This window comes from Schistocerca gregaria, chromosome 1, assembly GCF_023897955.1.
Source record: "Schistocerca gregaria isolate iqSchGreg1 chromosome 1, iqSchGreg1.2, whole genome shotgun sequence".
NCBI classification, from domain to species: domain Eukaryota; kingdom Metazoa; phylum Arthropoda; class Insecta; order Orthoptera; family Acrididae; genus Schistocerca; species Schistocerca gregaria.
This window is the reverse complement of record NC_064920.1, coordinates 894,602,937-894,627,136: the sequence shown is the minus strand read 5'-3', so window position 1 is coordinate 894,627,136 and position 24,200 is coordinate 894,602,937. Positions and strand designations below refer to the sequence as shown.

Sequence of the window (24,200 nt, the reverse complement as noted above, 5' to 3'; positions counted from 1 at the left end):
AAGTCATAACAAGGCCCCGGGAGTAGACAATATTCCATTAGAACTACTGATAGCCTTGGGAGTGCCAGTCCTGACAAAACTCTACCATCTGGTGAGTAAAATGTATGAGACAGGTGAAATACCCTAAGGCTTCGAGAGGAATATAATTCCAATCCCAAAGGAGGCAGGGGCTGACAGACGCGAAAATTACCAAACTAACAGTTTAATAAGTCACGGCTGCAAAATATCAATGTGAATTCTTTACAGATGAATGGGACAACTGGTAGAAGCCGACCTTGGGGAACGTCAGTTTGGATTCCGTAGAAATGTTGGAACACGTGAGGCAATACTGACCCTACGACTTATCTTAGAAGCTAGATTAAGAAAAGGCAAACCTACATTTCTAGCATTTGTAGACTTAGAGAAAGCTTTTGACAATGTTGACAGGAATACTCTCTTTCAAATTCTGAAGGTGGCAGGGGTAAAATACAGGGAGAGAAAGGCTATTTACAACTTGTACAGAAACCAGATGGCAGTTATAAGAGTCAAGGGGCATGAAAGGAAAGCAGTGGTTGGGAAGGGAGTGAGACAGGGTTGTGGCCTATCCCCGATGTTATTCAATCTGTATATTGAGCAAGCAGTAAAGGAAACAAAAGAAAAATTTGGAGTAGGTATTAATATTCATGGAGAAGAAGTAAAAACTTTGAGGTTCGCCGATGACATTGTAATTCTGTCAGAGACGGCAAAGGACTTGGAAGAGCGGTTGAACGGAATGGACAGTGGTTTGAAAGGAGGATATAAGATGATCAACAAAAGCAAAACAAGGATGATGGAATGTAGTCGAATTAAATCAGGTGATGCTGAGGGAATTAGATTAGGAAATGAGATACTTAAAGTAGTAGATGAGTTTTGCTATTTGGGGGGCAAAATAACTGATGATGGTCGACGTAGAGAGGATATAAAATGTAGACTGGCAATGGCAAGGAAAGCATTTCTGAAGAAGAGAAATTTGTTAACATAGAGTATAGATTTAAGTGTCAGGAAGTCGTTTCTGAAAGTATTTGTATGGAGTGTAGCCATATTGGAAGTGATACGTGGATGATAAATAGTTTCGACAGGAAGAGGATAGAAGCTTTTGAAATGTGGTGCTACAGAAGAATGCTGAAGATTAGATGGGTAGAACACATAACTAATGAGGAGGTATTTAATAGAATTGGGGAGAAGAGGAGTTTGTGGCACAACTTGACTAGAAAAAGGGATGGTTTTATTAGAACATGTTCTGAGGCATCAAGGGATCACCAGTTTAGTATTGGAGGGCAGCGTGAACGGTAAAAACCGCAGAGGGAGACCTAGAGATGAATACACTAAGCAGATTCAGAAAGATGTAGGCTGCAGTATGCACTGGGGGATGAAGCAGCTTGCACAGGACAGAGTAGCATGGAGAGCCGCATCAAACCAGTCGCAGGACTGAAGACCACAACAACAACAACAACAACAACAACATTGTAGTTTTACCTACTGCATAATGATATACAGTAGTTATTCTGAGATTAAGAAGCTTGTGCAGGATAGAATAGCATGGAGAGCTTCATCAAACCAGTCTTTGGACTGTAAACCACAACAATAACAACAACAAAACTAAAAGGAAAATTCACTTCAGAAAACTATAAAATTACAGAGAGACATAATGGCTGAGCAATACCAGTACTTACTTTCTGGAGGCAAAATTCCAGTACAGCCAATGTTGTAGCAGCAGCAGCAGTTTCATCCAGAGACATTATACATTGCATGAATGTTGTGGGAAATAACATAGCATAAAAGATTTTAAAGTGTATATAACTCTACATATCACTTTCAGAACTACACATACAAATATGATGAACTATATGGATTTCACTGCACGTTTTTGTATTGTAGGAATTAAGATCTGAATTAGTTTTGAAACTGTCAGTGTACTTTTTTATGTTAATCCACTTTTTTATATATAGGCACATGGCAACAGTAGAATATTTAGCTGTTGAAATCATTGTTTTGAGAGCATTAGCCTTGAACTGTTGGTAATTATCCCGACTGATCATTTTTATATGGTGAAAATAGTTTTCTTGTTTGTCTTATTATTAATTGAAAAATGAGGATGGGAGACTAGATGTAAGCCAAGTTGAACAATTCTGTTTCTATCTACTACAAATGGTACTAATGACAAGTAACAAAAAGCAAGCAGAACTTAGCGTTTTAGTGAAATAAGGGATGCGGGCATTCCGGTCTAAATTTTCATGAGTTTGCCTCCTCGGTGATAGCCACCCTCTCACTCTGCTTAGTTCATATTCTAAGATCTAGGTTGTCTCGTGGGCTTGTTTTCCTGTGATGAATACAATTATACATATTCAGAAGTAAAGAAACTATTCGCAGGTTTTGGAACTGTTAGGTTGTTTCTTAGGAAGGAAATACGGGCAAGTGTGGGTTAAGATTAGAAAGAGGGGCAACTATTTCAGACCTCAGGGTGAGAGGGAAAAGAAATCTTTGTTTCCCTTCAGCCTCATTGCAATTCTCTCTCTCTCTCTCTCTCTCTCTCTCTCTCTCTCTCTCTCTCTCTCTTTCAAGGGTGTTAGTGATCTGCCCCTCCTTTCTACACACCCCAATGTATCCCTCTTCGTCCCTGAGGAAGGAACTAATAGTTCCAAAAGCTAGGAATAGTCTTTTTCACTTTCAAAAGTGTCTGTCAGCTGTACTGGAATTTTGACTCCCAAAGGTAACTGACAGCAATTATAAGGGGTATAAGTGGCAGTCAAAAAGTTTGTTTGACAGCCATACAACCAGAAATGTTATGCTAATCAGGAAAAATTGCCATGAGCATTTAGGAACAATCTGCCCGTAGCACCAGGTTGGAGATACCCATTTGGTAAAACACTCTGTCCTACTGTGTGAAGCAGTCTCTAAATGTCTGCTGCATATCCTTGTCTGACAGGAGTCATTGACCTTTGAAGGCCCTTTTTAAGGGACTGAAGGTGTGATAATCACCTGGGGAGAGATCAGAATAATAGGGCAGGTGCTTGAGCATCTCCCACTTGAGTTGGCATAATTTCTGCATTACGACATTTGCGATATGGGAATGTGACCAATACCGTATTTCAACTGAAAATTAATGAGAGTTCACTGTGTTGGATATTCTATAGCTAATTTTCTCCTGTTATTTGCCAGCATAGAAATTTCACATGTTCCTCCAGTTTTATTATTGATATAGACAAGTGTGGAGAGTTGTCACAATATAGTCTTAGGACTTAAAATTGCAACAACAGAATTTTCTAAAGATTTGATCTCTGTTTTACAAGTGTCAATGCCAATAAATTGCAAGTATGAATACATAGTGTCAAAAAAAAATCTCTTTCAGCTGGAAGCCTAAAATGATTTTAATAAATAAGCTGTTTGTTCACTTTTATCTAAGGCAGTGCTTGTCCTGCACAACTCCAACACTCTCCCTACAAATACTCTTATTTGCTTTTAATTCATCCAATGTAACCTGTATCCATGACATCAAGAACCTGAGAAAACTGTCAGTACTTAATGTGTCAGTGATGGCTGATGATTCAAATTAAACCACTGACAACAGTTAGGTCACTTCCTTGTGCCTTGGTTAATTAAATTCATTGAAATTGATTAGTGGTAATCATGAGAAATGTTATCTCTTGTGTCTGAATATGAGCACTAAGAAAACTTTTGTAAAAATCCTAAACACTTTAATATATATCTATTTATTGTATTACAGACACACTGAAATGCATAAACAAAATTGGCTTTATTGGACTTGGGAACATGGGTGGACCAATGGCACGAAATCTTCTGAAAAAGGTATTTCATTTCATAATACTGTATTTAACATTTACTAATGACTGACCATTAGTTACTTATTTAGATTAAAGTACTGATACTATCTATTAAGAAGCATAATGCTTGATCTCCTCTGATGCAGAAGCATTGCTCACTTGTGCAAAACAGACAAGAAGTGAGAAGTTCACCTGGACCCAAATCACATTAAATGATATTCATAAGTCAATAAACAAATTAAGTAATTCCAAAACAGAAGATTATTATGGACTCAGTAATCTCATCATTAAATGTATAGCAAAAGAAATTGAAATGCCACTTCTCTCACTATCAAACAGAGTACTCGATGAAGGAATATTCCCCGACTGTCTTAAGCTCACAGTTACATTGCCTGTGCATAAAAAAGATGAAAGAAACCTCCCAAATAACTACAGACCCATTTCAATAGTACCAATCATATCCAAGTTGGTAGAAAATTGTGTGCATAAGCAGATATACAGGTATTTTGAAACCAACAATATTTTAAATGAACAACAGTTTGGCTTCAAGTCAAACCTATCAACTGTAAAAACAGTAGAAGTTTTGGTAAGCAATGCTTATGAAGGGTATGAAAAAACGGTATCAATGTCTGGAACACTTATTGACCTAAGTAAAGCTTTTGACTCGGTGTCCCATGACATACTCATCAAAAAGTTAAAATACTATGGCATTGAAGATGACACACTCCGACTATTCAGATCTTATCCAAGCAATAGGTTACAACTTGTATATGCAAATAGGCAGAGGTCAGAAATACTCCCTATAGAAAGAGGAATACCCCAATGCTCTGTTCTTGGACCTTTTCTGTTCATTGTCTATGTTAATGACTTCTTGAAATACATACCGTGTAAGAACATACATGACTTCTTGAAATACATACCGTGTAAGAACATACTATATACTGTATACGCTGACGATATGACATTAATAAGTACAGGAGAGAACTTACAGAGTGTACTGGACAAAAATAGAGAAATGATGCAAATGGCTAATTACTGGTGTCAGGCTAACCAGCTGTGCGTAAATCAAACAAAAACAGAAGAAATAATATTTAATCTCAAAGTAACTAAAAATGAAAACAAAACAGTGAAATTACTTGGGCTAATCATAGACCAAAAGCTCTCATGGGAAGGACACACCGATTATCTATGTAGTAAACTAGCACGAGTACTTTTCTTATTGTATAAATTAAAAAACAGTGTGAGCAAGCAATTGCTACTCCACTCGTACTATGCTTTTTTTCATTCCCAACTGCAATATGGAATATTGCTTTGGGGTAACTCCCCAGGGGCTGAATGTATTTTCAGATGGCAGAAGAAAGCAATCAGGTGCATTGAGGGGTTAGCACCCAGAGAGTCCTGCAGAAATTGTTTTAAATCTCTTGGCATAATGACAGTGCCAAGCATGTACATATATAACTGTCTAATATATGCCAGAGAAAAACTGAAAAAATTGAACATGAGATGTGATGTGCATGCACACAGTACAAGAAACAGTCACCTGCTTGACTTGCCTTCCACAAGACTATAAGTATTTAAGCATAAAATTTTTTCAATAAGTTACCATGCTGAGCTCGTACAGTACCACTAAATAAATATAAGAATACATTGCAAACCTGGCTAAAAAACAACGAATTCTATACAACTGAAGAATTCTTAGAAACTAATCATCAAAATATATGTTTTACCTAAGTTATGAAGAAAATGTTTTGGTATTATATAAGCTAGCTATTTACTGTGATTCTTTTCATATGTGTGTATTTAATTACTGTATAAAACATTGTTTTACATAATGCTGTAGAAAAGGCCTTTAGTTCCTTTTCTCCCCTTTCTGTAACTATTTGAATATCGTACTGAAAGTAAAACGCTCTGTAAACTTTGACGAAGCCAATTGTATGAAAAATACTGAAAGGCTAATAAAAATATTCTATTCTGTTCTATTCTATTCTATTCTAGAATTATAAATTATTGTGCACCTTTTTGAATCATTACTTTGTGTTGAAGCTATTGTTAATTATTTCTGTCCTACATTTGCTCATGATTTCTTATAACAGAACAACTGTCTGTCTTCTTTCATCATGTTTTGCAATATGTTCAGTGGTAAGTGGCTTCCATCAATTTGCTTGTAGTTATTAGGAAATAAAAAAGAAAATAATTTATCTTATACAGGAATACTATAAAAAATACTATAAGTAGTAAATTTTCTCTGTGTTGTGATATGTGTATTGTACCAAATAGCTGAGAGGTTTATAGAGGATAGTATGCTTTACAAGCTGCCCCATAAAGTAAAACAGCACTTTTAAGAAGGCAAAACCCATTTTTCTATGTATGAGGTTAGTAGGGGTCTCGGTATAAGAACAGCAAAGGAAATCATTAATCTCTTGCAAAAAGGATATGCTGGACATCTTGGAATCATTGAAGCCTCCATACCCTGCTGCCTCAAAGAGATTTGAGTACCGTTTTTCTGGTCTGCCAGAACTGCATAGTCACATGCACATAGAAAATCTACTTCATTTCATTTGGGAGAGAAGTAGTACTTGACATTATTGTTGCTTCCTGCCCTGCTTACACTTGAGTAGTGTTAGTGAAGAAGAGTTGAATTACTTTATCTTCATGAGCTGGTTCCCACCAAAGGCATAGTGTGAATAAACTATTTTCATATGCAACACATTATGACAACTAAAGAATGATAAAAGAGAAAATCTACTCGGGGAACTGTCCATGTCTTATGAAGTAGGTCTCCTTAATGAATAAAATAAATAAAAAATGTACACATCGAGTGGCAGCAGGAGAACACACATATAAAGATATTAAAATTTGCAAGCTTTTGGAGCCAGTGGCTCCTTCTTCTGGCAGAAGTGTTGAAATGGAACGAGAAGGGGTGAAGGAAATGACTGGTGAGGTGTAGGAAATGGGGAGAGTTCAGAAAAGTTGCCCTGAACCATGGTTGCTATTTTGTGAGATATGTGGGAGGAAATAATATCTTCCTCAATTATTATTGGAATGTAGTCTCTCATAATTTCAGTAGCATGTCTCTCCATGATACATAACGCCTCTCTTGTAGTGGACCCCTCTATATTTTGTTGAGCATCTCGATAACACTCTCGCACTTACTAAATGGCCCATAATGAAGCATGCCACTCTATGTTGGAACTCTGTCTCCCCTCTCCCTCTCTACCCCTCACCCAACTCTCCCCCTCTGCCCCTCTCCCTCCACCCACCCCCTGTACCACCCCCTCCCCCTCTCCTCCCCCCTCCCCCCTCTCCCCCGCCCTCCATCCTCTCCCCCGCCCTCCATCCTCTCCCCCACCCTCCATCTTCTCCCCCACCCTCCACCCTCTCCCCCACCCTCTCCCACCTTCCACCCTCTTCCCCACCCTCCTCGAACAGTTTCTTACTGTACTTTGGCAGGAGGATTCAAATTTGTGTGAGGACTGCCGAAATGTACCTGCAAACAAACAAAACAATGAATTTTTTAAGTATATTTTAAAGTGATGATTAAAACATATAAAATGGCAATTTTATTCTCTCCTTACTGAATAAATTTCTATTGGTGCTCATGTGTGTCATTCAGTTTTTATGTACTGCTGCAGAGACTGTTCCAACAGAGCAGCACAAAGCAGTAAGTAATATGTAGCTAAACAATGGGGAAGAGAGAAGAAGCTACAAATAAAAAATTATTAAAATGATATAACTTCTAACAATTTGGTAAACTGCACAATTACTGTGTGTTCAAGTGCATAAAAAACAAGAAAATAGACTGCATGATGGGATATCTATACAAAAATTGGACTAAACTACAGAAGACTAAAATGACTGCAAAATAGTTAAAGAGGTTTGTATTAAACAAAAATTGAACAATGAATTAATTACAAGGTAGAGAGTAAGAACAAGGAAAGGAGAAAAAGAACATTGACACAAATGAAGGGAAAGCAGGGCACATGAAAGATGAAAGAAAGAAATGATAAGGTGGAATGAAAGACAACTGAAAACAGAAAAGGGATAGAGAATAAGGAAGAAGAATGGTTTGTAAGTGGAAATGAATGCAGGAGTTAAAAAGAATGGAAAAAGATGGATCATCTATTGAACAACATTGAATATATTTCAAGAGTGTATATGTTTTGCACCTATTAAACCACGTGTGTAATAAACCCATAGTTACCCCTACCTTTCATCGTCCTCTGTGCTCCAGATTGGTACACTTCACTGGCTGCACAAGTAACTAACTCTGCGCTGGTGTGCCACAGAAGTTACTTCATGCACTAAGCTAAGGCTCGCTAGCTGCGGATGTGGGGACCGACATCAGAGGCAATGCAGTCAGCCTCTGTCTGCACGTGCCAACTTGAAACTAGCACCGCCAGTCCTGGTGACGTCGGTGCTTGTCTATCTCAAGGCCGATGTGAATTTCCCAGGATCAATCTACACTGTGCTGTTTACTGTTAGTTATCATGCTGCTCTTGCCATTTGCACATGTTGTTATGCCGCAGACTTTGAATTGCTTCTGTGCAAACTGTTTCCCATTACAAACAAAATAATTTTTAAAGTGGAATCTTATGTGTACATTTGATGTAGTGGTCCCAGTTTAGTCTAGTGTGATATTCATTTTATCTGTATGTATTGACAGGAACAGTAAAACATGAAGATTAACAAGTACTCCAGCAGCAAGAGCACTGCCCTGGCCCGCACTGATTGCTGCTGCCATGCAGAAACACTGCTTAGTTGCTCCCCGAGTACTGATTATTCTTTGTGTCTTACTGTTCCTATTAATACATATTGATAAAATGAATAATGCACTAGACTAATTAATGGGAAATGAGCCGACACTTTCTGTTCACGTTGGGTGTCAAATGAAAGATGTGATGAGCAGGATTTTTTTAGGTCAACTCCAGTTACATAATTAAAAAAATTGCCACAATGCCACCTGTAGGTGACACAGCAGGTGTAAAAATAACGAGATCTCAGAGGGAGGCCAATATTTTTATACAGAATATGGTGATATGCTATTTCAAAGCATCCCAGTGAGACGTCATGTAATGGTGTCCAGCCTGAATTAGTGACAGATGAACCTTGTGTGTAGTTGGGCATGGCTGACCGCTCCGAGCTGCTGGTCAAGAGCTTTGAGTGGGCATGGCAGTACTGACAAAAGTGAGCACCAGGCCAATGTAGCCAGTGCAATACTTAGAAGATTAATGTCTGCAGAATGACCCCATTGCCACTAATATACATATTGTATAAGAACCGCAAAGACAAGATAAGAGAAATTGAGACTCATACACAGGCATATAGATGGCAATTTTTCCCTCACTCATTTTACTAGTGGTGCAGGAAACGGAATGAGGCTCTAATGAACTTGAGGATGTCATTACTGTTCACTGCCTATAAGCACAATTATTATATCTTACAGCCTGTTTCTTTTTTCCTTGCAAAATTGCCTTTGCTTACTGAATAACATTTGCACATTGTCAATTTGTATTATGTAGGAAGTACAGTCATTGTGTGCTCTTCGAAAGTTTTGTACGACATTGTTACACATTAAGCATCAGGCTGAAGGCTGTTATGAATACAATTATGTTTAACTGTCGATGTGCTCTTAAAGGTAATGAGACTTTAACTATTGTTTTGATGCTTAAGTAAAATGGGCTGCCAAAACACCTATTCACCGAAAGGCTGACACTTCATGTTACCACAGGTTGGTAATTTATATTTTGCCTATGTGCTTGTACACAATTTCAGTCATTTAACAATTTACTCAATGTGTAACTGACAGTAAACATTTTACTGCAATTAACTTTAAAATAATGTTCTCCCAAGTGTAACAGTGTATCTCTTTTTGTAGTTCATTTGTTCCATCATAATGATCAGCATTAATTTATTTCAGAGTTACCAGTTTCCTTTCTTTCCCCATCAGTATTATGTTGTATTTACAATTACTCGTGGTGAATAAGGTACTGTAAATGACCAACGTCTTGTCAAAAAGAACTGTAGCTGCATTCTTGTGTATTTTGTTATCTAACAAACAACTTTATTCAACACAGGGGAAAAAATTGTCAGTCTTTGATGTACAACCAGAAGTTGTAAATACCATTGCACAAGAAGGTGCCACAGCCTGCAGCTGCCCTGAGGAAGTAGCAGCACAGTCGGACTGCATCGTCACTATGCTGCCCCACAGTGCTAGTGTGCGAGATACATATACTGGAGAGAGAGGAATCTTTAAGTAAGATGGCCCATATGTACGAGAATTGTAAGATGCATATGTGCATGGACAATATACTCACTAGAAATTACAAATATGAGGGTAATAAAATATGAAAATCCAATAAAAATAGAAGCATAATTATTTTTCATTATTAAGGAGAACTTTCAGGGATGTAGAACAAGTCAAATTATGCATTGACTGATGGATATAGGCCCTACAGCTTACTTGTATAGTGTATACTAACATACTAAGCATGTAGCTCTGTCAACTTTCCCAGCATAATAATTGGGTGAATTCATGTCTAGACTCCAGCCACAACATACCATCATCTGGATAAAATATTTTGGCAGTCCACCTGGCCGCCATTTTCAGGTGAGTAAGCGACCGCACTGTCTCTTCGGAACTGAAATCAAATACACTGCAGCGGCAGCATCACAGGTGCACGAACATTTGTTATTAAATATAAAATACATTGATGCCAACACATGCTGACAAAGCGTAGCTGTTTCTTCATCCAATTTTTCACCAATTAACTGCAAAGAATCTTCAAGAAGAACTCTGGTAAACTAAGACACAACATCAAAATAAATGACCAAATCCATGGGACTGAGGCACAAAGACTTCAAACGCCAAATAAAAACCAGAGAATTGGAAATATGATGTTCGCATATTCCAGCATGGGGACTGAGAATGGACACTAAGTACTTGGCTAAATTGTAAGTAGGAGCTCCGAAATTGCTAACAATAGGTCAAAGAGGAACTCCTAGCTTGTGTACCTTAGGCAAACCATATAATCTTAGTGGGACTGCAGCACCAGGTCAAAGTTTTTTAAGAACATCGTCAAACAAAGTCATCTTCAAAAGTGAAAGCATCTTGCATTTTATATGTTCAGTTGGATCGTTCTGCAATCTTTGGCATGCTGAGTCTGCAAGCAAAAGATCCATTTTACCCACATATTCATCCCACGAAAGAAGAACCATTGCATTGCCCTTGTCCTCTGGAAAAATTACTAAATCCTGGCTTTCTCTGATGGACCAGATCACTGCTCTTTCAAATGAGGATATGTTATGTTGCAGGGTGGCACCCGACACTTGTTCAACAGTGGAAATGAATTCTGTAATGGGAAAATTCCAGGGTGTAGGGGCAAAATTCAATCCCTTTCCCAATACTGCCTGCATAGCATCGTCCAGTTGTTTGGTTGTGAGATTGATCACAGCATGTCAATAGGTGTCATCATCCGTTTATGTAGGCTAAGAAAAAAGCCATTGAAACTTCAAATATTGCTACTGATGGCGTTTGCATGGGCCCAGCCTAATATTGCCCAGGACGAACTGTCAACCCAATCCGAGGATGCACCATTGAAAAAGCATTGTCCAGATTTCCCTACAATCTAACTGATGAGGTTAGGCAAGATTTCTTTTATATGTTGTTTCGGGTGCCACCCCCAGTGACATAACGTCTTGCTTCAATGAGCCATGATCCGGTCCATCAGAGAAGACCAGGATAGTAATTCTTCCAGTGGACAAGGGCAATGCAATGATTCTTCTCTCATGGGACAATTATGTGGGTAAAATGGACCTTTTACTTGCAGACTCGGCATACTGAAGATTGCAGAATGATCCAATTGAACATATAAAATGCAAGATGCTTTCACTTTTGAAGATGACTTTGTTTGATGATGTTCTTAAAAAACCTTGACCTAGTGCTGCAGTCCTGCCGAGATTATACAGTTTGCCTAAGGAACACAAGCTAGGAGTTCCTCTTTGACCTATTGTTAGCAATTTCGGTGCTCCTACTTACAATTTAGAAAAGCACTTAGCGTCCATTCTCAGTCCCCATGTCCGAAAATTTGAACACCATATTTCTAATTCTCTGGTTTTTATTCAGTGTTTGAAGTCTTTGTGTCTCAGTCCAATGGATTTGGTAATTTGTTTTCATGTTGTGTCTCCATTTGCCAGAGTTTCTCCTGAAGATGCTTTGCAGTTAATTGGTGAAAAATTGGACGAAGAAACAGCTAAGCTTTGTTGCCAAGTGTTGACATTGATGGATTTTTTATTTAATGACAAATACTTTGAACAAACTGACAGAGTGGCTACAGAGAGTCCATTATCACCCATAGTCGTCAATTTGTTTATGGAAGATTTTGAGGACATGGCACTGAAGACGGCATTCTTGAAACCAACTTGTTTCTGGAGATACATCGACGATACCTTTATGGCATGGCCACAAAGGAAAGATGCTCTGGATCATTTCCTAGATCATTTTAATTGTCTGCATTCCAGTATTAAGTTCACATTGGAAGTTGACAAGGATGGAAAATTTCTGTTTTTAGGTGTCTTGGTCTGCAGGAAGGATGATGGGACATTAGGACATAGTGTTTATCATAAGCTTATGCATCAAGTTGTCATCCATTGTAGTAACACAACGGGGTCCCATGTACATTGGTAAAAAGAGCTTAAACCATCTCAGATGCAGATAGTTTGACTCAAGAACTGGATCATCTAAACACTGTGTTCAAGCAGAATGGTAAACCTGACAATCAGATCCATCATACTCTACAGATTGGACCTTCACAGGAACCAACATAAGATACAAGCAAATTGGTGCCATTCCTACCTTTTGCGGGGAGCATATCTTCAAAAATAGGAAGAATTTTAAAGAAATTTGATATTAATAGTGTATTCTCTCTGCCAGCTAAGACCTGAGCTCTGCTGGGTTCACTGAAGGATGATTTGGGTTTGAGAAAGCCCGGGGTCTAAAAGGTTCCCTGCCATTGCGGAAAATCCTATATCAGACATGCGATTTGTACAGTCTAAGATCGTTGGGTGGAGCATCATCACCACTGCATTTATTTCAGCCAGAAAAATCTGCAGTGGTGGAACATTGTCTTACTGAAGGACATAAATGTTGTATGATTAGACATGAGTAGATGCCCCTGTGCTGTGGTGTTGGGACTGTGTAGTGAAAGAAGCCATTGAAATCCAGGTATCTTACAATATTATAAATGGAGACAAGGGGTATCCTTTAAGTGAGAGATGGTGTGCCAGGTGCATATGGTCTGCGGCCACGAGCTCAGCTCCAGTTCACCAACGGCAATGGAGGGTGAAGCTTTGACAATGCCAGCCACTCGTGCTGGCGAAAAGTCAGTAAAATCATTAGATGAATGTCGGCCAAAGAACCCGAGACAGAAGCCAATAGGCAGTTTCTCAACAAGTGGCCACAAAGGCCTTAACTATTTTTAACTCTGTTCTGTTTGACATTAAGAAACAACAGTCCTTGTTTCAGTCATCGAAAACTGTCAGTAGCATTTGATACTGATTTATAGTTTCCACAAGCTTTCATCACCTTTGTACTGTTGCAGTTGTTGCTAGAGGGCAGTTATGTTCACGCACGCATGGTGGACCACAGTCGGTGTACAAAGAAGCCACTGCGGTGTGTTTGATTTCAGTTCCAGTGAGATAGTGTGGCGGCTTACACACCTGAAGATGGCAGCCAGGTCGGCTGCCAAAATATTGTGTACAGATGATGATATGTTCTGGCTGGAGACCTGACATAAATACTTTGAAGCATGTATATCCATTTTGTTGTTACTTCATCCTTAGCATTTGTGTAGCTTTTACAGAACACTATAAGCTATCAGTATACTGGTGAAGTTAAAGCCTGTTTCATGTGAACATTAATGTTAACTGGAATTTACATCCCCAAGTCAAGTATTCTTCTAAATTATAGTACTGGATAGTAAGGAATGCTTACTTTTGAATATTAGGGATTTCCAATTTCCTTACTGGTGTCTGCTGAGCAGCTATTTAAGAATTTTACAGCAGAATGTAGAACTCCTTTTGAAAACTTACGTAGGGATGCATAGTCTTCACCATTTGTTGCACAGCCATGTCTTCTGTTGTTTGTATGATACTATACACCACATTACCACTACTGTCATGGAAATGTAAGTACACAATTTCTAAATCCCATCAAGAGTTTCATGCTATGTTTCATTTTAGGCCTGCGAAAAAACAAACAGTTACTTATTTCTTTTCATGATGAAAAAGTTAGGAGTAAACAAAGTATGACAAAATACTGTCATGATTTTCAGAGGGAAGAAATTGTGTTTATAGTATATGCACGTGTAAGGATCCTTGGGCCTTATGGACAATTCCTGGAAGGGACAACCTGGATTATTAAAAGATGTGTGTCTAATCGGTACTGGAAAATCTTGATTTAATACTGCAAGTATAATTGACTGCCTCTAACACATACAGTTTCTGTATATTATGAAGAACAAGAAAATAATTTTTTTCTTAATTGCTTGATTGCAAGCAATGAACACCTGAAAGCAAATGACATGATCTATGTAACACACACATGTGCAAATGCACTCAAAAACTATAAAAATGTTCAAAACTTTGGCTCCATGTTAGTTATTTTTTGTAAAGGAGAAGCCCATGTAATGAACAAAATGTCACTGGTTTAGTCTACTGTGAAATTTTGTTAAACTTGAAAAGGGTTTATAAATAATGAGCAAGAAATGCTGTCGGTACGTGGTCCCTTTAATACGACCTTGCACAATCCATACCACAACTGTTATCAGGATGGGAAACGGGATGGCGAATCATGGTTGGTAGTCGTACTTTGATTTACACGTACTTAATTTATTAACATAAGGTTCCCGCAGATCATTCCACACAATCTTCACTACAAGCAGCAGTTACTTAGTACAAGTTCTTATTGAAACAATACAAGTGTAACCATAAAATGCATGTAAAACAGTTCACAAACAACTATAAATTACAGTATTGCTGTGGCTTCGCCACACTTAACAGAAGCTTACAACTAACACTACAGTTCCTATCAGAGTGGGCCAGCCACTTAATTGCATTTAAATACTACACAGCTCAAACAACACTTAAATCTCACATGGTTAACCGCAGTTCACTAGAACATAGATATGTAACAGAAGCAAGAAAGATTGCCATGAAACAAACCCAAATTACACTTAGTTGCAGGTCTATTTGTTTAAACATCAGAAACTCACAAATTACAAAACGCATTTTACCCACCTTGGAAGGAAAAGATATACCAATCCTTTTGTATGGGGTCTTTGCCCAAAGCAACCTGGCCGTGGCAGGGTAACATAAACACAGCAGAACCTATTGATGAAGATTTCTCAGGTCTCCAGGCAGGTGATGGCACTGATATCTCGCGACACTTCCCAAAATGTCACGAGATATCAACGCTACCACCCAGCTGGAGACCCGAGAAATCTTCAGCAATAGTTTACGTCGGGAAAGCCTACAGTCACATATACAATAGAACTTAGCATGCGGGTTGCACCTCACTCCCTGCATTGGTGGTTACAGCAGCTTTTGACAAACACAGGACAATTGCAACTCTCTGAAACACACACAAAATAAAGGGCAGCATCCTTGCATCAGACATATGTGCATTAGTCTACAAAATGTTCCATCCAAAGAAACCACTGCCCTTTAAATTGAAACCACTTAAGAGCAGGTCACCAATAATAATAATAATAATAATAATATCACTTAGGTGCAGTTTTCAATCACTTAATACACTTATAACTAAGACTTCACTGTGAAGAAAACATTTAACCAGCTAGCATGGAGCTCATCCATATACTTTTCAATTAACAACTGTGTAAGTTCCACAATCATCTAGCGAGTGAAACGTCTACAACGCGTCACTCAGCCACATGTACTAATGGCCTACTTACTTGATAGTTGCACACATCACAACTCAGTGGCTCAAACAGCTTAACTACATTCTTTCAGGGACCTTTCCCTTGATAGAAATCACAAAACTTGGATCTCCGAGCTGCCCCAAAACACAGACTTACCGTTCAATATAAATCTGCAGTATATCACGCTGATAGGGCACACCTGGTCACAGTCGACACTCCTTTCTCTGGAAATGTCCCACATCTCTCTATGTGTTCCTTTTTGAAAGCTAATGGACAACTCTTGAAGCCTGCCAACCCGGAAGAAAGCCACATGATATGCAAAGATTTCATATACCCTCCAAAATCGATCACAACGAAATGACGGGCATACCCCATGCTGGTGCCAGTCTACCATGGCTCAACCTCGCCCACCTATTCTTGTGGATCATGCAAGCTTGACTTGGCTCAGGTGAACTCAGAATACTTTGCCAGACCCCAGTTCTTTCACTTGCAGATTGACAGGGCTCAGAATCTTACAAATCTGACAAGGGCCCCTGTACTTCGGTTTTAGCTTGACCTTCATGTCCTGGTTAGAAGGAACCACCAAGTTACGAATGAAGACACAATCACCAATCTTCCCCACAAACGGCCAGCGAACCTTGTTATAACTTAGTTGCTGTCACCAGTGATTTGAATTGAATGTTCTGCCTTGCCCATTGCCAATTCTCTCGGAGACTTTCCAGAGTAATGACTGATGGTAAAAGATCATTGATGCTCCACAGATTAAATGAGGGAGAGCTGAGGGTATACGTGAACATCAACGTGGCCGGTGGTACCTCGGTTGCCTTGTGTTTCACAGTATTGAATGCCTGGTTAATCCATGGGAGGGTGGTATCCCATTTACTCGGGGTGCGGGCATAATAGATGGTTAAAGTGGTCTTCAAGTCCCTATTAACCCTCTCTGCAAAAGACGCCTTAGGGTAGTAGAGTGTGGTCGTAACGTGCTTAATACCATGATTAAAACAATAGGCCTTAAACACTTGCGAGAGAAAGGCAGGCGCATTATCACTTACCAGTGATTTAGGTGGCCCAAACCAAGCTATCACCTTTGAGAGTTGATTTGTAGTAATCACAGCAGTAATCTCACGAGTAGGCAGCAACCAAGTGAACTGGGAAAAGGCATCCACCACAACCAGGATGTACCGGTTGCCCTTTTTGGTCCGGGGTAACAGGCCAATGTAATCAATGAAGACCTTGTCAAACGGATACTGTTCCCTCTGAGACTGCAACAGGCCTTGACAAGCCCCAGAATCAGGTTTTGTCCTTTTACAGAGGTCACACTGATTAACTAAATGCCTGATGTCACGATAAAGAGATGGCCATATAAAATTTTCCCATACTGTGGCTGTCTTGTATAGCCCCAAGTGACCCCCAAGTACCGAGTCGTGGTAGGGCTGGAAAACCATGGAAACCAACTTAATAGCCAAGCACACTCTCCACTGCTGGTCTCCCCTAACCTGCTTACACAACAAACCTTGCCTAAGGCAATAACCTGCCACAGAAACCCCGGCCATCAATTTTCCTCGAACCGTTCCACACAAGGGGTCCTGTGATTGTTTCTCATTAAGGTTGCAAAATAATTTTGGCAATTTTGATAAGATGGCTTCGACATTAACCTCCCCTTCCAGGTCCTGTTCTTCCTGGGAGTCCTGCATGAACATGCGACTCAGCGCATCTGTGATTGCATTATCGGAACCTTTAATGTGTCTCACCTGGAAACGGAACGCGGATATATGCACCGCCCAACAGGCAATTCAGCCTGTCTTCCACGACCTGCCCAAAACCCAGCTCAAGGCTTGGTTATCCGTTTCTAGTACAAACTCTTTGTGCTCCAGGTAGAAACAAAATTTCTCCAGCTTGAACACTACAGCAAGAGCCTCAATTCATATACGGAGTAATTAGATTCTGGGGCGGTCAGTCGCCGAGATGCATAGGCTAAAGGATGCCTCTCCCCTTCGTGTTCCTGAAGCAACACTGCTGCCACCCTGGTATGAGAATAAAATAACACCCGAGCAATACTGGAATCGTCAAATGTTTTGTGATGAGAAATTTATGGGGCCATGAGAACCTGTCAACGTGCACCCACCCCGCAACCCCCAACTAGAGGTAACTTTCAGCTGTCAGCCACCCAACATCTCTGCACGAGAGCTTGAGGAGATGAAAACCTGCACAAATGTCTGTACTACAGATACTGCTCATAATCAATTAGAGATACAGCACTCCCTGAATCTAACAAGGTGCAGACTGGCTCTTGCCCTATTCTCGCACACAAGTACGGTAGAGCCGGAACATCCGCCCCCTCAATTGCTTTACAATTTACTGGCCAATTAGTACATTTCCTCCCCTTCTTGTCCTCTGGCGTCAACTGTTCAGGCGAGGGCCCCTAGGCATTGGACAATCCCATACCAAGTGGTCTACAGCACATCATCGATAGCAATGGCGCATTACAGAATTAGGACTGCTATCATTAGGTCTATCACACGCTTGCACTCTAGGAATATCTCTGTCTTGCATGGTGACCCACTGTTCATTGGCCCATGACAGCAATTTAATGGAATCAATTAAGCTCTGAAACTGCTCCAAGGACTGAGGACATGTTACAAAAGTTGACATAGAGCAATCCTGAGCACACACGCCCTCCAGCATATGCTCGATGCAGTCACAATCTGACACCTGCATATCTAATGCCAGTACAACCATACAAACCATCTTAAAATATTGATCTAGAGTATCATTATGAGCCTGCACTCTCCAGTAATATTCTCGTTCCAACTCAACACGCATACGCACCAAACACCCTTCTTTCCAAGATGCGCTGACGAAGCTGTGCTAATGTACCCTGCTGCTTCAGTTCCTCGACTATAATACAATTAATCACGCCTCTAGCCACTGGATGTGGCACATGCAACACATCAGCATGAGTTTGTAGATGGACTAATAATAACAGGAAAGATTGAATGTGGCCCAAGTTTTCAAGATAAAGATTGGATTTGTCTTTCAACAGACTCATAATGGAATTGGGTAGATTGGAAAAACAACTCAAAGTTTGCTCCATACCCTTCACTCGTGTGACCTCCACCTCCCTTTCAGGCATGGCATCAGTACTTAATCCTTCTCCCCCTAACCCAAGTGCTACCATGCGAGACTATAAACCCTGAGCAATAGCAAGTGGTTTGCATCAAAGGGGCCACAGGAGATCGTCAAGATCGAGGGAGGGTAAATCCGTCAAACAATTACAGTAATGGGTCAAGTGGGCCTGTATACAAAATATCTGCTTATGCTTCAGTTGGTCAGAGGCAAGAAATTCAACCGTTCGAGCGATATCATCTAAAGCTGTTGTAATGTTAGACAACAAATCACCTATCTCAGTAATGACGCTGGGTGGTAGGGAGATAGGAGTGTTGATCACTGTGGGAAGGCGGGCTACCAAATCACCAACATTTCCATCCACCGGCAGTCCGTGGATACGGAGTTTGTAAAACAACTAATCCTTACCTAAATAGGTGAGACCGGGGCAGGTTCGAATACTCGTGGTGCGTGAGTTCCTGAATGATACAAGAGCAATTAGCAGAATACAAGAAGTAAAAGAATGACTACCAACCAGAGGAGAGTGAGTCAAAAGAGAAGTCCCCCACCCCCCATATCATCTGCTGCCAAATGGTATGTGGCCCCTTTAACACGACCTTGCACAATCCATACCACAACTGTTATCAGGATGAGAAACAGGATGGTGAATCATGGTTAGTAGTCGTACTTTGATGTACCCATACTTAATTTATTAACATAAGGTTCCCGCAGATCAATCCACACAATCTTCACTATAAGCAGAGGTTACTTAGTACAAGTTCTTATTGAAACAATACAAGTATAACCATAAAATGCATGTAAAACAGTTCACAAACAACTAGACAACACAGTATTGCCGTGGCTTCGTCACACTTAACAGAAGCTTACAACTAACACTACAGTTCCTATCAGAGTGGGCCAGCCACTTAATTGCATTTAAATACTACACAGCCCAAACAACACTTAAATCTCACGTGGTTAACCACAATTCACTAGAACGTAGATATGTAACAGAAGCAAGAAATATTGCCTGAAAGAAACCCAAATTACACTTAGTTGCTGGTCTATTTGTTTAAACATCAGAAACTCACAAATTACAAAACACATTTTACCCACCTTGGAAGGAAAAGATATACTAATCCTTTTGTATAGAGTCTTCGCCCAAAGCAACCTGGCTGTCGCAGGGTTATGTAAACACAGTGTGACCTAGGCTGTGGGTTACACCTCATTCCCCGCGTTGGTGCTTACAGCAGCTTTTGACAAACACAGGACAATTGCAACTCTCTGAAACACACACAAAATAAAGGGCAGCATCCTTGCATCAGATATACGTGCATCAGTCTACAAAATGTTCTGTCCACAGCAACCACTACCCTTTAAATTGAAACCACTCAAGGACGGTTCACCAATAATAATAATAATAATAATAATAATATCACTTAGGTGCAGTTTTCAATCACTTAATACACTTATAACTAAGACTTCACTGCAAAGCCAACATTTAACCAGCTCACATGGAGCTCATCCATGTACTTTTCAATTAATGACTGTGTAAGTTCCACAATCATCTAAGGAGTGAAACACCTCTCATAGCTTCGCTCAGCCACATACACTAACAGCCAACTTACTTGATGTTTGCACACATCACAACTCAGAGGCTCAAACAGCTTAACCACATTCCTTCAAGGACCTTTCCCTTTATAGAAATCACAAAACTTGGATGCCCCATCTGCCCCAAAACACAGACTTGCCGACCAATACAATTGCATGGTATATCACACTGATAGGGCACACCTGGTCGCAGTCGACACTCCTTTCTCTGGAGATGTCCCATGTCTCTCTATGTTGTCCTCTTCAAAAGCTAATATACAACTCTTGAAGCCTGCCAACCTAGAAGAAAGCCATACGATATGCAAAGATCTCATATACCTACCAGAATCAATCGCAACGATCTAATGAGTGTACCCCAAGCTGGCGCCAGTCTGCCATGGCTCAGCTGTTATGGATATTTTATGTATTGCAGTACATACTTCTCCACAAATTGTGAATAGATCACTGGAGACAAACTATTCTAATGCATCCACTGTAAAGAGCAGCTGTCTGTCCATGTGGCTTTTAATTGTTTCTTAAATTGAAGCTTCACATGTCTGTAAAGACATTTGCAGAAAACAATAGTTCTTTAACTGGGAAATTTTGGGAAATTTTAATGCATCTGCAAATGGAGATGGCATGCACTTACAAGACACTTTTATTTATGATGCCTTTACCTTGATGTCACTAGTCTATTTGGGGTCCTCAAGTTGGCTTGAAGCAAGCTATTTCAGGGTTTTGGAAATATGTTGCTATAATTGTTACCAGCTGGTTTAGAGTCTACAGAATTGTTGGTTAAACTATGAGGAAATATACCTGGGGATAACTGTAGGAAAGGTAACTTTCATCTTCCAAAAGAAAGTGCGAAGCACCATATCTAACATTACTTGTGGCCGTTTCCCATGTTCTACCCTCAGTCACATGATATGAACTAATGCCATCATAATAACTTAAATATTAATAAAAAGTTGTGGACAATATTTCAGTTTAAAGAGTTTAAACAGTTCTCTGTTTCTAAGAAATTACTGCTAATAAATTTCATTTAGAGCCTCTTATCTTACTGACTTAAATTCCTCAGGTCCGTGCTGAAAGTTTTGAGAAAATGTAAACGAATTTCGTTTATTACAAAAACTTACTGTTATATGTTATTAGAGTACTACACATCTTTAAAGTTTGATGCACAGTTGAGTTTGCAAAACACTCTAATGAAGACTTACACTGACACAAGTCTTTGGATAGTAATATCCACATGTACAGATGTTAGTAGTATTGCACATACAAGGTATAGCTTGATAGAGCTGTCGTTTGTACTCAGGTGATTCATGTGAAAAGATTTCTGACATGGTTATGGTCACATAAAGGGAATAAACAGATTTGAATACAGAATGGTAGTTGGATCTAGACACATGAGACATTCCATTTTGGGAATAATTGGGGATTTCAATATTCTGGGATCTACAGTGTCAAGAGTGTGCCAAGGAGAATACTGAACTTATGGCATTATCTCTCACCACAGACAACACAATGTCCAACAGCCTGCACTTAATGACTGAGAGCAGTGATGTTTGTGTAGAGTTGTCAGTGCTAACAGATAAACAACTCTGCGTGAAATAACCATAGAAATCAATGTGGGACATGCGATGAATGTATCCGTTAGGGCAGTGTGGTGAAATTTGGCATTAATGGGCTATGGCAGCAGATGGCTGACACGAATGCCTTTCCTAAAAGCATGACATCACCTGTAGTGCCTCCCTTTCCATTTTGGGAATAATTGGGGATTTCAATATTCTGGGATCTACAGTGTCAAGAGTGTGCCAAGGAGAATACTGAACTTATGGCATTATCTCTCACCACAGACAACACAATGTCCAACAGCCTGCACTTAATGACTGAGAGCAGTGATGTTTGTGTAGAGTTGTCAGTGCTAACAGATAAACAACTCTGCGTGAAATAACCATAGAAATCAATGTGGGACATGCGATGAATGTATCCGTTAGGGCAGTGTGGTGAAATTTGGCATTAATGGGCTATGGCAGCAGATGGCTGACACGAATGCCTTTCCTAAAAGCATGACATCACCTGTAGTGCCTCCCTCGGCTCAATATCATATCAGCTGGACTCTAGATGACTGGAAATTTTTGCCCTGTCAGATGAGTTACAGTTTTAGTTGGTAAGACCAGATGGTAGAGGTAGATGTTGCACAGATCCAATGAAGCCATGGACCCAAGTTGGCAACAAGGCACTGTGCAAGCTGGTTGTGGCTCCATAACAGTGTGGGATGTTTTTACAAGGAACGGGCTCGGTCTCCTGGTTCAGCAGAACCAATCATAACTGGCAATGGCTACATTTGGCTACTTGGAGACCATTTGCAGCCATTCATGGAATTCCTGTTCCCAAACAACGATGCATTTTTTGTCAGTGACAATGTGGCATGTCACCGGGCCACAAATGTTCACAACTGGTTTGAAGAACATTCTGGACAATTTGAGAGAATGATTTGGCCACTCAGGTCACCTGGCATGAATCCCATTGAACATTTGTCAGACATAATCAAGAGGTCAGTTTGTGCACAAAACCCTGCAACAGCAACACTTTTGCAATTAAATGTACCTGTAGAGGTAGCATGGCTTGATATTTCTGCAGGGCAATTACAATGACTTGTTGAGTCCATTACACATTGAGTTTTTGTACTATGCTTGGCAAAAGGAAGTACGACACAATATTATGAGTTATCCAGTGACTTTTGTCACCTCAGTGTAATGGGAAGGTTGGTCAACAACATTTTGTAATGGACATAGACTCTTTGAAGAAATTAAAACTATGTTCATCAGTGACTTGTCTTTAATTTATGAGCAGGATAAAAGGGGCATTATGGTAGGTTTTAGCTGATGGTGAAGATTGTTGTAACTTGTTTTGCAGGTCTGATATGATCATTGGATGAACAGGCACACTGTTGTGGTGAGGCAGATTTCATAGATGCCAACCTTTCTTTGCCCACTGCTGTGGGATTCTTTTGAGAGGTTTAAGATGACATATAGTGACTTGATATTCTGTGGTCTTGGTCTTACTTTGTTCTTTTGCTGCATTTCTTACTTTCTCCAGTTCTGTTCAGTAACTTCCACTGTGGAATATTCACATACATGAGTGCTGTTTGATCTGTGAGAATCACCTCCATGATTTAGTGATTCTCACTACAGAGACAGAGGTCCCAGTTTGATTCCTAGTTACCACCTTGGATTTCTTTATATGTAAAGATCTGTAACAGTTACACTCAGTCCCATTAAGCCAATTGAGAAGTTATTTGATTAAACAGGCAGCAAAATTGATACACAAAGAACTGAAGAAGTATAAAATCGCAAGGGTTTGCACCAGGCGGATATCCATAGAATATTTATTTATCTTGTGCTCATTATGTTACAGTCACATCTTGTCACCAATTAAACTGGCATATACTGATTTTGAGCTTCAAAAATAACAGCAAGTAAGCATCTCTTGGAAGATTTCTGAAAATTCAGCCTTCTGGTGATGTTTTGGGTAATACAGTATGCATAAATTACAAATCTTCCCGATTTGAGGATTCGGAGTAACGACTTAGAGATGCTTGCATATCCAGTTCCAAAAGTGCACGGAATGTGCTGGTAGATGCAACAAAGACGCTATTAAATCATTATCTAAAGACACTTTTTCTCCAGTACCAACTAAACACTGTAATTGACTTACATCTTCAAGAGAATTTCCTTGTTACCTGACCTGAACCACCCAAAGAATAAGG

General features: G+C 39.7%; 1 protein-coding gene across 3 annotated transcripts in view; it reads left to right on the top strand.

Moving 5' to 3' along the window:
* LOC126273974 (3-hydroxyisobutyrate dehydrogenase, mitochondrial) overlaps positions 1-24,200 on the top strand; it is a 67,200-nt gene that overhangs the window by 3,552 nt on the left and 39,448 nt on the right. For all 3 annotated transcript variants that reach the window (XM_049977072.1, XM_049977073.1, XM_049977071.1), the window contains exons 2-3: positions 3,743-3,825; positions 9,875-10,053. In XM_049977072.1, the coding sequence (XP_049833029.1) occupies positions 3,743-3,825; positions 9,875-10,053 (262 nt within the window). The remainder of the gene's footprint in view (positions 1-3,742; positions 3,826-9,874; positions 10,054-24,200) is intronic.